At 47.1% G+C, this 13,539-nt stretch overlaps 1 protein-coding gene across 1 annotated transcript; it reads left to right on the forward strand.

Annotated features, from left to right (window-relative positions):
- The first annotated feature begins 513 nt into the window (after positions 1 to 513).
- LOC140388261 (caveolin-2-like) lies at positions 514 to 12,965 on the forward strand. The gene is made up of 3 exons (XM_072472119.1): positions 514 to 828; positions 5,656 to 5,843; positions 12,481 to 12,965. Exons 1-3 carry the CDS (start codon positions 685 to 687, stop codon positions 12,629 to 12,631), a joined length of 483 nt encoding a protein of 160 aa, XP_072328220.1. The 5' UTR covers positions 514 to 684; the 3' UTR covers positions 12,632 to 12,965.
- Positions 12,966 to 13,539: the final 574 nt, after the last annotated feature.

Raw genomic sequence — 13,539 nt, forward strand, 5'->3', positions numbered from 1 at the left:
TAATGATATCATACATTTGACATGGAATCTCATTTTACAGGTTGTGATGTAAAAGCAGCAATGCTGATGCCTCTTCACGATAATGGAAATCAGCTTTTGTCTCCTCAGCCGAGACATAGTGACCCTTTAAACTCAATGCTCCTTTAAAGACAGTGCCCCTTCAACAGTAATAAATAGGGCAAGGGGGCATTAAATAGAATTGGATTGGTGGTGGGGGTGGGAGGGAGAAACTATGGGAAAGCTGGAAGCCGAAGTGTAATATTACAGGACAGCTTAATTGTTGGAATATTGCACTCTGCCATGAAAGTGCTCCTAGTTTCATTAACACTTGAAGGAAAGTGCCTGTATTTAGTGAGAGAAATCTGTCACCTCAGGTTCAAACAATCAATATTTATTCAGCATTAGACTGAAAACTCAAATGTTGGCTGCCATTGGCGCACAGGCGACTGGGGCATTCCTTTCTCTGGTATGTCAGAGGCAGAATGTTCTCTGCTGCTTTCGGGAACAGCTGAGGTCAGTGACAGGCTGATCACATAGCACAGGCTGTCTGAGGCAGCTATAGGTTTACATGGGCTAGATCTGCAGCATCTGCATCTTCCATCAGAACTCTGGCACTACCCCTGCCACTACTGCCGCGTAGCCCTCCCGCCCGACAGCCAAAGCTCCGTGGTCGGATGTGCAAGCATGCACACAGGCGAGCATTTGAACGAAACCAAAATTGACCTTGGCGAGGGGGAAGGGGGAGCGGATCAAAATGTCCCAGTGCCCAAGGGGCAGTCCTCGCCATTGGAAGACCGCGACCCCAAAGGCATCAATGCCCACTTAAAGGTAAGTGACACGTGACCCTGTCATGGCAGCAGCAAGTAAGGTTGCAAGCAAGACTTAAAGTACTTTAAGCAATACAGTCAGTGACCCTTGCAGTAACCTGGAGTGCCGATGTTAACTGTACGCTTACTAAGAAAGCATGTCTGTAACACTCGTCAATGAAGGATACAAAGATATATTTTCAGACACTCCGCCCCCTAGTGTGAAGTCTAGCTTGAAGAGAAGGCAGATAAGAGAATCGAGCACAGAGGTTCCAATAGCTCATCCATGGTGCTCTCCATTCACTGGGCACTACACTTAATATGTACTGTTTCTGACATTATGACAGTTGATCTCTGAGCCTGATTCTCGTGATGTATGAATAAATAATCCCTTCTGAACTTTGGGCAAATATATTTTTGTTAAGAGGGGAGAAGAGGATCTGCAGGAACAACGCATCCCCTGTAACTTGGCGATGTCATCAGGTGACGCTTTTGAGGTTGTATTGTGTGTTTGCAAATATACAATGAAATCCCACTAAACGCAGCTTTGTGTATTTGGCTCGATGCGGCATTTTAAAGTGGTGCAATGTAAACCAAGTCTTTGCCAATGAAGGGGTTCCAGATTTTGTTTATGCAGGACCTATCTGAGTGTGACGTTGTTTACCTTGAACTGCAAATAGAAGCTGTGGCCCGTTGGGTAGTACTCTCACCTTGACCCCCCCGGAAACCACCCCAGCCTGCAAGTCAGAAGGTGCCGGGGTGATGTCCCACTTCTGGATTTGAACACGGGATCAAGGTTAATCCGCTATTGCAGCACTGAGGGAGGTGCTGTCTCACAGATAAGATGTACAAGCAATTTCTGACATGGATGCCATTGATAGGAGGAAGACCCTGGGCACAGATGTTGAAATTGTGTTTTGTATAGCTGGGTTTATCAGTTTTATGTTCTATTAGACTCCGTGCAATTGGAGTAACGTTATAAAATGAACCTGATCAACCCCAGTGGCAATACTTGTTATTTAATCAGCATCAAGTGGGGAAGTAAGATTTAACCATTCCACAATGAGGTGATGACCCGATAATCGGAAATTCTCGCTCTCTAAATCCCTTATCCCGCCAACTTTTATCTTCACCTTGAGAAACCTCAAAAATCTCTCTATTCAACTTAAATCGCCTTCTCCACTCCTTGCACTGCTGTACAGGGCTCATTTCTCACCCGTGAAGCTACTTACTTCAGTAAAGATATCAAATAAAGTCCAATTTAGATAGTAAGGTCTGGTAGTGTATAATTATGTTATTGTGCCAGTCATCTGGAGGACTAATAATCCCGGGAGTTTTAACTTATACCTCAGCATTTAGCTTTTGCAAATGTTGACCACCTTCCACTTCTTGAGAGTCTCCTCTCAGCGAAGGCAACACAATTCATCGTGGTCTCCAATGCTCAGCCTTCGGCTGACTGAGGAAAAGATTTTTGATGGCTTGGAACCCAAATCTGAGACTAAGGTCATGGCTTACAGGGCAACAGCGATCCTCACACTCCTATAAGCTTTGAAGACCTGGGTAACGTACCAGGAACCTCAAAGCACCGGGGAAGTACCCCCAATGGTGCCTTTGCAAGACCCTCCAAGAGGCAAGAAAGGCGGTCCAACAGCAGCATTCTCTCCCTAGCCAACCATCAATGTACCAATCACTCAAAACCAGCTACGCTAGGTGGGACATGTCCTTCGTATACCTGGCATCAAACTCTCGAAGCAACCGCTTTACTTGGAACTCAATCGTGGCAGGAGACTCCCAGGAGGACAGCGAAAACACTTCAGGGAATGTCCTCTAAGCATCCCCAAAGGGGTCAAACATCCCCACAGACCCATGGGAGTCTCTGACTTGTGAACGATCAAAATGGAGATGGTTCACTCCTAACGCCAAGAGATTTCTTTGGGAACACAGAGGCAAAGTCGAGGTGTTGGAGGGAGCACACAAATCTCCAAACGACCCATCTACCCGGCCCTTCAAGCACCACCTGCCCCACTTGCGGCAGAGTCTGCAGATCACACCTCGGACTTATCAGCCAACTTGGATCTCATCAAACCTGAGTGAAGCAAGTCATCCTCGAAGCTGAGGGACTGATGAAGAAGAAAGGCTTTGCAAAATTGCCTGAAATTTAAAGAAAATCTGGGAATAAAAGGTGATGTGAGTACAAGTGACCCTGATGTGAAAATTAAATTGGTTCCCCTGTGTTCTCTAGTGGAGGAAACCTGCCAACTGTACCTACCCTGGCCCATGTATGATAGCAGACCCACACCAATGTGGTCAACTCTGAACCATCCCCTGAAGTGGTCCAACAAGTCACTCACTCAGGACAAGTAAGGAAGGACAAAATATCCTGACCTTGCCAGTAACGTTCACATCATTAGCATGAATGTTAAAAAATTACAAAGCCCCCTCCATCCTTACAACCTTCCGCGATGCCTGTGGTTCCTTCTATTCTGATCTCTAGTGCATCTCCAAATTCCTCCATAATTGGTGGCCATGCCTTCAGAATTCTCTCTGCTGCTCTTTTGCTTTAAGGTGCAGCTTAAAACATACTTCATTGACCGAGCTTTGGTCACGTGTCCCCAAAATCTCCTTGTGACTCAGTGTCAATAATTTTGTCCAATAACACTTCTGTGGAGCACCTGGGGTTTTATTATGTTAATGGTACCATGTAAATGCAAGTTGTTGTTGTATTGAAATAAATTGTCCTTTCATATCATCTGAGGCCCCCAGGAGGATCCATTGTCCCCTCCTCTAGCCCAGCCCATCCCTCCCCCTCTTGTGTCCCGAGCTCACTCCAACACCATCCCCCACTCCTGCTCCATTGTGCAAACGCTTAGCAGAAATTCTTTCTAACTGGAAAATCAAAATATCATCAAGGTTGTGACAGGAGTATAAACACTGATCATAATGCGTCGATCGAGCGAGGCGACACCAGCACATGATCCATAATTCCAACGAGAATATTCAGCCTTTCCGCCGCCAGGAATGATGGAAGCTGAAAACTTCATCTGGAGGCCGGAGTTGGTGAAATTACAGGATGGCTACCTTACTGGCTCACGTGACATTTCTCTGAGTACTATTTTCATGCAGGCCACAAAGCATTTATTTTAAATGGGATAATGCTTCCCACTAAAATAGCAGACACAGGAATGCCATCCAAGCACGCTCACAGCGACTGATAATATATGGATTGTTCATGATAGGTTCCCCCTGTGTAAATGGAAGCTTGCCGTGTCGAGAAATCAGTGCTGCAACTCTCAAAATATAGTTTATGCCTGTCCCCCTTTCATAGGATTACACAGGATTGCAAAGGATACATGACCCAGAAACAGGCCATTCGCCCCAACCTGTCCATGGTGGTGCTCATGCCCACTCAAACCCCTTATCTTTTTCACCTAAATGTACCATTATAACTTGCTACTCTCTTTGTAGAGTCCAATGGAAGAGTCGCAGGAACACATGATGGGATAGGAATGAACAAGGATTTATTACGATGTACACAATAATTACAGAGCACACAACTCCTCTCCCCGAAGGGCCACCCTCCTCAACCTGCACCCAGGTCGGGGTTTTTATGCTGAGAGGTTCCCCCTTGTTAAGGGGAAATCCTACCCTGAATTACTGGGGGAGTTCAATCTTATAGAGCATAGTCCTTGGCCCCCGAGAGGGTCGTAACACCCTTCTCCCTCAAATGCTTGTCTACATTCCCCTTAAATGCTAGTAGCTACAACCAGCCATTGTGTTAATGCATTCCACATTCTCACACTCTTTGGATGAAGACGTTTCTTCTGAATTGGATTTCTCACTGACTGTCTTAGATTGGCGGCGTTTAGTTATGCTCCTCCCCAAAAGAGGAAACATTGTCTCTGTATCCGCTCTCTCAAAATCTTTCCTTATTTTACAGACTTCTATTCAGCTGCCCCCTCACACTTTCTTTTAAGGGAAAAGATATACAATTCTTTCCTGATATGTATTTCTGCGTATTTCTTTGTGAAGCCTCGTAAATCTTCTCCACACCCTCTTCAGTGTCTCTATATCCTTTCTATAAGACAAACACAACAGTTTGCACTCATGTTGCACCTTTACTCCCCAGGGGCTGAGGGTAAAAATGCAAAATGGTTGCTGCCCATGAGGAGATGATCGGAGGGGTGGACTAAACGTTTAGTGAAAGCGATGAAGAGAGAGATGGTGACACAGGGTGGCTTAGGGAAGAAATCATAGGGCAGGAGCCTTTATAAACTGACGCTTTGGCCCCCAATGGTTAGGGCAAATAGAGGGACAGTGAGAACCAGGGAGCAGTGCCAGAGGAAGGAGAGGTTGGACGGGTTGGTGGCAAAGGAAGAGATTAAAGGATAAGGAAAGGGTTTGGTGTTGGAATGATTTAAACACAAGAATTTAAAACGTTAAATTTAAGCTGTTGAGGACCCAGAAGCCAGGTCAGAGAAGACGGTGGTCGGTCAAGAGGATTTGGTGCAAGACAATGAGTGGACAGAAGAGTTTTGGATGAGTTGCAGTTTAATGCAGGTAAAACAATGAGAGAGCAGCCAGGGGTGAATTGTAATTGTTGAACCTGGAGATAACAGAGGCCTGCATGAGAGTTTTAAATGGTAATCGGCTGGGTGGAAATAGGCACTGTTACTGAGGTGGAAACAGGCAGCCTTGGTGATAGGGAGGGTAGCAGATCAGAAGCACAACCCAGGATAAGACAATGAGAGTGAATGAGGGAGGGGAATGGAATCAGTGACCAGTGCATGAATTTCTCCTTTGCATTGAGTAGATTTTCAATGAACCCTGCTTTATATTTGTTTCTTTAAAGGTAAACTTTGAAGATGTGATTGCAGAGCCTGATTCGGTGCACAGTTTTGACAAAGTCTGGATTTGGAGTGATGCATTGTTTGAAGTGTCTAAACTATGGTGCTATAGAATCATCTCACTTATATTTGCTGTTCCAGTATCTTTAATCTCTGGAGTCCTTTTCGCGATTCTAAGTTGTCTGCACATCTGGTGAGTGTAAATAAAATTGAATGTTCTTAACGTGACTTTTTAGAATTTCCTGTCCAACAGCTGGTTGCAGAGGTGGGTATTGATCACTGATTCAACCCTTAAAATGTTTCCTTAAGGACAACTTTCTCCTATTTCCTTCTCCCCTCTTTTGAAGGTGTTAACGTCTGCCAAGGAGTGGCTCCGCGGTAGGCAGTCAGCCCACGGTACATCGGTCGGGCAGCTATTCCTCGCTGCGAGCTTTGGCATTACAGTGTCACTCTGCATTTACGTTGCGCCTCTGGTGCAGCAAGTGATCCCAAGGCTCTGTACAGGATTGTCATCACACACTCATTTCAACAGACATCCGTATGCATCGAGTGGACCCAGGAGAATCCTGGACTGTGAATTGGCGGAGGGGGAAGAGGGATGATTAGGAACATTGTGAACAAGGAGAGGTGGCTTTTCAGCTCCTTGGCCTGCTCACCATTCATAAAATAGAATTACAGAATAGTTGTAGCACAGAAGGAGGCCATTCGGCCCATCACTTTCCTACCAAGAGCAACTCGGCTTGTCCTGTCCCCCCAGTGCTTCCACTGAATCACGGAGTTGGTGCAGTGCAGAAGGCCGTCATTCAGCCCATCCACCTAGCCAGGCAAATTTACTTTCCTTCAGGTCCTTATCCAATTCCGTTTTCAAAGCTCCGATTGAATCTGTGTCCGCCACATTCTCAGGCAGTGCATCCCAGACCATAATTGCTCACTGAAAGATTTTTTTGCTCATTTCACCTTTAGATCTTTTGACAATCACCTTAAATCTGTGCCCTCAGGTTCACAACACTTCTGCCAATAGGAACAGTTTCTCTGTATCTACTCTGTCCAGATGCACCTTGCTTTTGAACACTCCTATCAAATTTGCTTAATTCAATTATACCATCATAGAATCATAGAATCTCTACAGCGCAGAAGGAGGTCATTTGGCCCACTGAGTCTGCACCAACCTTCTGACAGAGCCCCCGACCGAGCCCCAATCCACCGCCCTACCCCCGTAACCCCACCTAACCTTAGGACACTAAGGAGCAATTGATCATGGCCAATCCAACTAACCTGCATATCTTTGGACTGTGGGAGGAAACTGGAACACCTGGAGGAAACCCACAGAGACAAAGGAAAAACGTGCCAACTGCACACAATCACCCAAAGTTCAAATCGAACCCGGGCTCCTGGCGCTGTGAGGCAGCAGTGCTAAGCACTGAGTCATTGCGCAGATCATGGCTAATCTGCACCTCCCATTCACCTGGATTACCTCCACAGCATTTGATACTCTTATTTTTTCTTTTTTAAAAATAAATTTAGAGTAACCAATTATTATTTTTTCCAATTAAGGGGCAATTTAGCGTGGCCAATCCACCTAACCTGCACATCTTTTGGTTTGTGGGGGTGAAACCCACGCAGGCATGGGGAGAATGTGCAAACTCCACACGGACAGTGACCCAGGGCCGGGATTCGAACCTGGGTCCTCAGCGCCGCAGTCCCAGTGCTAACCACTGCGCCACCGTGCTGCCAAAATCCCTCAGTTTTGACATTTCCACTCGCCCCAGCATTCACAGTCTTTTGGGGAAGAATATTCATTTACATAGCAATTTTCAAGCCCCAAATTGTTTCACAACCAATTAAATACTTTTGATGTGTAGTTAATGTAGGAAACACAATGACCCCTTTGTGCACAGCAAGGCCCCACAAAAGGCAACAAAATAAATGATCAGATCATCTCTTTTCAGTAATATTCAGTGAAAGATCAATATTGGCAAAGACACCTTTCCTGCTCTTTTCATGTCAATAGTGACATATTTTACATTACATTTTTTATTCAGGTAACTTTCTCACCTCTTTCTTTTGTCATTCATTACTAACTGAGCCAGCAGCCATAGAGAGCCTGGGACACAAACACACACCCGCACACACATACACATAGACATGCACGCACACCCGCATGCACATTGACATGCACGCACACCCACATGCATACATGCCCACATACACACACTTCACTTACATACACACACACGGACGCACACACGCACATGGATGCACATGCACAAATGAACACATGTACATACTAACATATATGCATACACGTGCACACCCACACAATACATGTGCACACACATATACACATGCACCACACACATAACTGTCATAATATACATCAGTACATTATGGTGCAATTACATACACACACTGATGGACATGCAGTTGGACCAACCAGCATACATAACACCGCAGCCAATCACCAGTGAGAGCACAAGCACTATAAAGACAGGGGACAGGAGAGTTCCCGCTCACTCTAGCAGCAGCCAGCTCAGAGCACAGAGCTCACAGCCTGCATCACAGACATTCACCATGTGCTGAGTGCCTCACCATAGCTAGTGATAGGAAAGGGTCCATAGTTAAGCTGGTATCGCTTATACCCACGTTTACAGTATGTTAGCATAGTTGAACAGTTAATAAAATAGCGTTACACCACTTCCAGCATTGTTGGTTTGTTTGTGAACCAGAACACCCAACACGACAATAACATATATATGCACACACATAAACCTCCCCTACACAAATGTGCAATACACATACACACATGATGTGCACAGACACATGCACACACACATACACATTCATACGCATATGCATGTTAACACATGCACACACACCCGTGCACACACAAATGCAATACATGTGCACACACATGCAAACACATGCATAAACACACAGGCACATGCATACATACTCACTTGCACACATGCAATACATGTGCACACACACATGCTTGTGAACAAACAGACACATGCACACACATGCAACATGCATGTTCACACGCACGCACAAGCACACCAGTGATGCCCGCTTTTCAGGAGAATTGCACCCGCAGTTTCCACTTGTGAGTGAGTCCAAACATAAGTTAGTCACTAATGTATCCATTAGCAAATTCTTGAGAAATGTCTTCACCATGGGGGCCTAGATTTTACGCAACCCTGCTGACCAGTTGGGAGGCGGGGGTAAGTAAACTCCAACGAGTGGGCTTCCCTTCATCTTCTCACCTGACCGCAAACTATCTGAAATTTACAGGGTCAGATCTGTCCTTGGGCCCATTGAGGCTCTTAGGAGGTCATTAATGGTCACTTAAGAGCCTCATCCTGCTGCCAATTATACTTTATCCATAGCGGTCTGAGGTCCATGCCTTGCAGGAAAACCGATAACATTAGCTATATGGGCTGGTGTTGGGCAAGGTGGAGGTTGGGCTGCTGCTATTGGGTACCTCTTTTGGGCCCATCAGAGGCACCCACTCTTCCTCGAAGGTCATCTACTCTTTAACGCTCCTCCATAGCCTCTTAAACCTGGCACACATCTCCACCCACCCCCCTTGTCAAGGCCCCACCTCCATATTTACCTGGGCTCCTCAAGATTGCGGACTGCTTGCAGCTCAAAGACAGCCTCTGCTTTCTCTTTGCCACTACAAACCGTCTTCTCAAACATCTCTCCCAATAACAGGAGCGAGCATCTCATGTCACTAAAATTGAGTCCAACCAGTTAATAACCTCCTCGCCTTCCGTGTTGAAAAGCTACTACTGCCCGATGTTTAACCTTCCTTCCCTCAGCACATGGCGAGGTCAACCTGTTCGGACCAGTGTTTTAATTTATCTTTCCACTTTTTTTCCTTCGGGGTCTTGATATTTGTTGTTTCATCCTCGTTCTTTCCTTGGTCTCCATTTTTGAAACTCTCTCATCATGAGCGGGATTCTCCGACCCCCCCCCCCCCCCGTCGGAGAATTGCTGGTGGGGCGGCGTGAATCCCGCCCCCGCCGGTTGCCAAATTCTCCGACGCCGGGGTTTTGGCAGGAGCGGGAATCGCGCGCGCCGGTCGGCGGCCGCGGGCAGCGGGCCTCCCCGGTGATTCTCCGGCCTGCGATGGGCCGAGTGGCCGCCCATTTACGGCCGGTCCCGCCGGCGTAAATTACAACAGGTACTTACCGGCGGGGGGTACCTCCAGGGTCCTCGGGGGGGGCGCAGGGGGATCTGTCCCCGGGAGGTGCCCCCACGGTGGGCAGGCCCGCGATCGGGGCCCACAGATCCGCAAGCGGGCCTGTGCCATGGGGGTACTCTATTCCTCTGTGTCGGCTACTGTCAGCCTCCGTCATGGCCGACGTGGAGATGAACCCCCCTGTGCATGCACTGGGATAATGCCAGCACACGCTGACGCTCCCGCGCATGCGCCAACTCGCGCCGGCCGGCGTAGGCCCTTTGGAGCCAGTTGGCGTGGCGGCAAGCCCCTTCCGCGCCGGCTGGTGCGGCGCAAACCACTCCGCTGCCAGCCTAGCCCCTGAATGTGCGGAGGATTCCGCACCTTTGGGGCGGCCCGACGCCGGAGTGGTTCACGCCACTCCTTCGCGCCGTGTTACCCGCCCCACCGGTTCACGGAGAATCCCGCTCCACGTTTCCGCATTTTGTAAATACACTTATCAAAGTCGCAAATGACTTAATAATAATGGCAACTTATGTTTATACAGCCGCTTTAATATCATAAAACCTCCAAGGCACATTAGCAAACCAGATCTGACACCGAGACTCATAAGGAAATATATGTGCAGTGGAATACAGGAGCACACACGAGGGATTAGAGTTTGGAATGCCATATTTAGAACTTGTATGTGTACAGATGCTCTGATACTTTCATTTTAAAATGGCCCTGTCTGTCCAAGATGTGATAATTTTCTGTGATTTCAACATCTATCCCAGCGCAAGCCCTCACTCCTTAGTGTTTACTGCCCTCGCATTACCCCTAATCTCTTGGTCAAAGGGGTACATTTTGAGCAGCATTTTAAAGGAGGAACGCAAGATAGTTCTTTCAAATTAGGTAATGGGATGTGGGCCAGACCAGCATTTGTTGCCCATCCCTAATTGCTCTTGAGAAGGTGGAGGTGAGCTGCCTTCTTGAACTGCTACAGGCACTGAGGTGTAGGTGCACCCAAGTGCTGTTAGGGAGGGAGTTACAGGATTTTGACACAGCGACAGTGTAGGAACGGCAATATATTTCCATGTCAGGATGGCGAGTGACTTGGAGGGGAACATCCAGGTGGTGGTGTTCCCAGGTATCTGCTGCATTTGTCCTTCTTGATGGTATGGTCGTGATGTGGAGAGGTTTAAGAAGAGAATTCCGGAGCTTAAGTCCTTGCCAGAGCAATTACATTTGGGGATGCTCAAGAGGCCAGAATTAGAGAACAATCAGAAGGTTGTGGGCTGGAGAAAGTTACAGAACTAGGGAGAGGGCAATGCCATGTTGGGCTTTGAAAGCAAAGATGAGTATCCAATGTGACTGAGACCATGGTAAATTATTCCTCCTCAACCTTCTTGACCTGGCTGCAGCAGTCGAACACACCAGCACCTCTGCGATGACCAGCTACAGTTCTAATCCTATCTATCAGCTCGTCACCAGGGAACCACCTGCAATGATTTGTCTTCCCAATCCCATATCTTTACCCCTGGAGTCTCCGAGTATCTATCTTTGGCTGTCTCTTATGCTGACCCTCAGCGACATCATCCGAAAACATAGGGCACAATTTAACGGAAATGTAACAGAGTCCTGTGTGGAGTGCATTCCCAGTGCTGGCAACGCTGAGACCTCGCTATTAAACAGGACTTTACTTCATTTCAAGGCCTCGGCGACGAACGCCCTGCCGAGGCTGCACTTAGTCCCATTTCCTGCACTAAGGTCCAATCTCCAGACCGTCACCGCCACTGCGGCTTCCGGACCTCCCCAACGTCCCAACTCACAATTTAAAAAAGACATTTAGAGTACCCAATTCATTTTTTTCCAATTAAGGGGCAATTTAACGTGGCCAATTCACCTACCCTGCACATTTTTGGGTTGTGGGGGGTGAAACCCACGCAAACACAGGGAGAATGTGCAAACTCCATACGGACAGTGACCCAGAGCCGGGATCGAACCTGGGACCTCAGCGCCATGAGGCAGCAGGGCTAACCCACTGTGCCACCGTGCTGCCCCCTAACTCACAATTAAGGGGGTAATCGAGCCCCCCGCACCCCACCTCAGAATGGCAGGGCACCTCCGGGTGCATTCCCAGGAAGGGGTATGATGCCACCTGGGCATCTTGGCACTTGCAGCCTAGCACCTTGGCAGTGCCTCTTTCAGCCTGGCAGTGCCACCTGGGCACCCTTGCAGAGCAGGGTGCCAGGATGGCAGTGCCAAGGTGCCTGGGTGGCATTAAGGGTGCCACCCTGCCCAGTGCCTGACCACCCAGGGGCCCCTGATCAACTGGGAGCCCCCCCCAAGTGCCGGTATGCCTGGTCCATGTCTGTGGAAACCAATGCTAAACAGCACCCCCTCGGGGTCTCCAAGGCAAGGCCGTTCGATCCCGGGCGCTGGGTAGATCTGGCATAGACGTATTCAAGAGAGACTAACTACTGACTTGAATATACAAATTTATGTCTTGACCCTAAATGGGATATCAAATCTTGTTTGATAACTCTGCTTTAAAGTGCCTTGAAGTGAGTAACTGCATGAAAGATGCTATATAAATGCAAGTTATTGATTAACACAAAGCTGTTAGTATTCTGACAATCTCTTAATAATGTTTCCACTTATTCAGGTGTGTGATGCCCTGTATCAAGAACTTCTTGATGAACATGCCTTCCATTCAAACCATCTGGGGAAGTATTGTAGACCTGATCATTTCTCCTTGCTGTGAAAGTATGGGGAGATGCTTCAGCAGCATCAACTTGCACATTGCACGAGATTAAAATTCCTCCCCATTGCGAGTGGCCAGATCCAATTGATTTGACAGACTGGATTCCACATCAGCATTCTGACCATGGTGCACCACTGTACAGGACTTACACAAAGCTGTAAATTCAACGCCCCACTCTTTCAACAGGTGCACGATGCACACGCTGTGTCGGCCATTTTAAAGTGCTCGGTTTCCATTGCAGCTTTCGAATTCTTTTGTATTAAATAATTTTTGCAAACGTGTTATTGCAAGCCAAGCTGAAAATTCATCAACCGAAATTAAGGAATGTATGCAGCTCTCCGATAAGTCATTGTACATTCTCAAATAAACTGAAGGTATGCTTGTAAGTTGTGATTTTTATTTTGAGTGGAAATGCTGTAGCAAACTCTCAACCCAGTACTGTTAGCATTCTTTCAACACTGTTATTTTGGCTGAAGTAACTATCTATAACTTTTAAAGTCCTTAAGGTATCGCAGGGAGTAACCTCAAACCCTTTGGTTGCTTTAAATACTGTAACAGAATCCCAGCTGCTGGGTGCCTGGCTGTTTATGGAAGCATCTAGCAACTTTTTCAAATGATCCCTTTCAACTCTACTGCTCTGCTGACAAAGGCGGCCATTTTTCATCCAACACTAGCATCATGGGCCGAATGGCCTCCTGTGCTTTAACATTCTATGATTCTATGTTTTTTAATAAATGATAGTTCTAGTTCATATTACGCTGAACCACATTTTGTTTCCATTGCAGTATCCAACTGTTGATTTATAAGATTCATTGAAATAAAGGGGGAGATGGTGGTTGTGGAGTCCCCTAAATCAGCACACATGGATCAGCCAGGTAGAAAACAAAGATTGTATTTATTCACAATATTATACTCTCCACTCCCTGAAAGGCCTCCTCCCCGACCTGCTCCCAGGCCGGG

This window comes from Scyliorhinus torazame, chromosome 13, assembly GCF_047496885.1.
Source record: "Scyliorhinus torazame isolate Kashiwa2021f chromosome 13, sScyTor2.1, whole genome shotgun sequence".
Classification (NCBI taxonomy): Eukaryota; Metazoa; Chordata; class Chondrichthyes; order Carcharhiniformes; family Scyliorhinidae; genus Scyliorhinus; species Scyliorhinus torazame.

Coding starts and splice junctions, on each gene's coding strand:
- LOC140388261 (XM_072472119.1), top strand. CDS start 685: ATGCACACAGGCGAGCATTTGAACGAAACCAAAATTGACCTTGGCGAG. Junction 829..5,655: donor GCATCAATGCCCACTTAAAG/GTAAGTGACACG, acceptor GTTTCTTTAAAG/GTAAACTTTGAAGATGTGAT. Junction 5,844..12,480: donor CTAAGTTGTCTGCACATCTG/GTGAGTGTAAAT, acceptor CCACTTATTCAG/GTGTGTGATGCCCTGTATCA.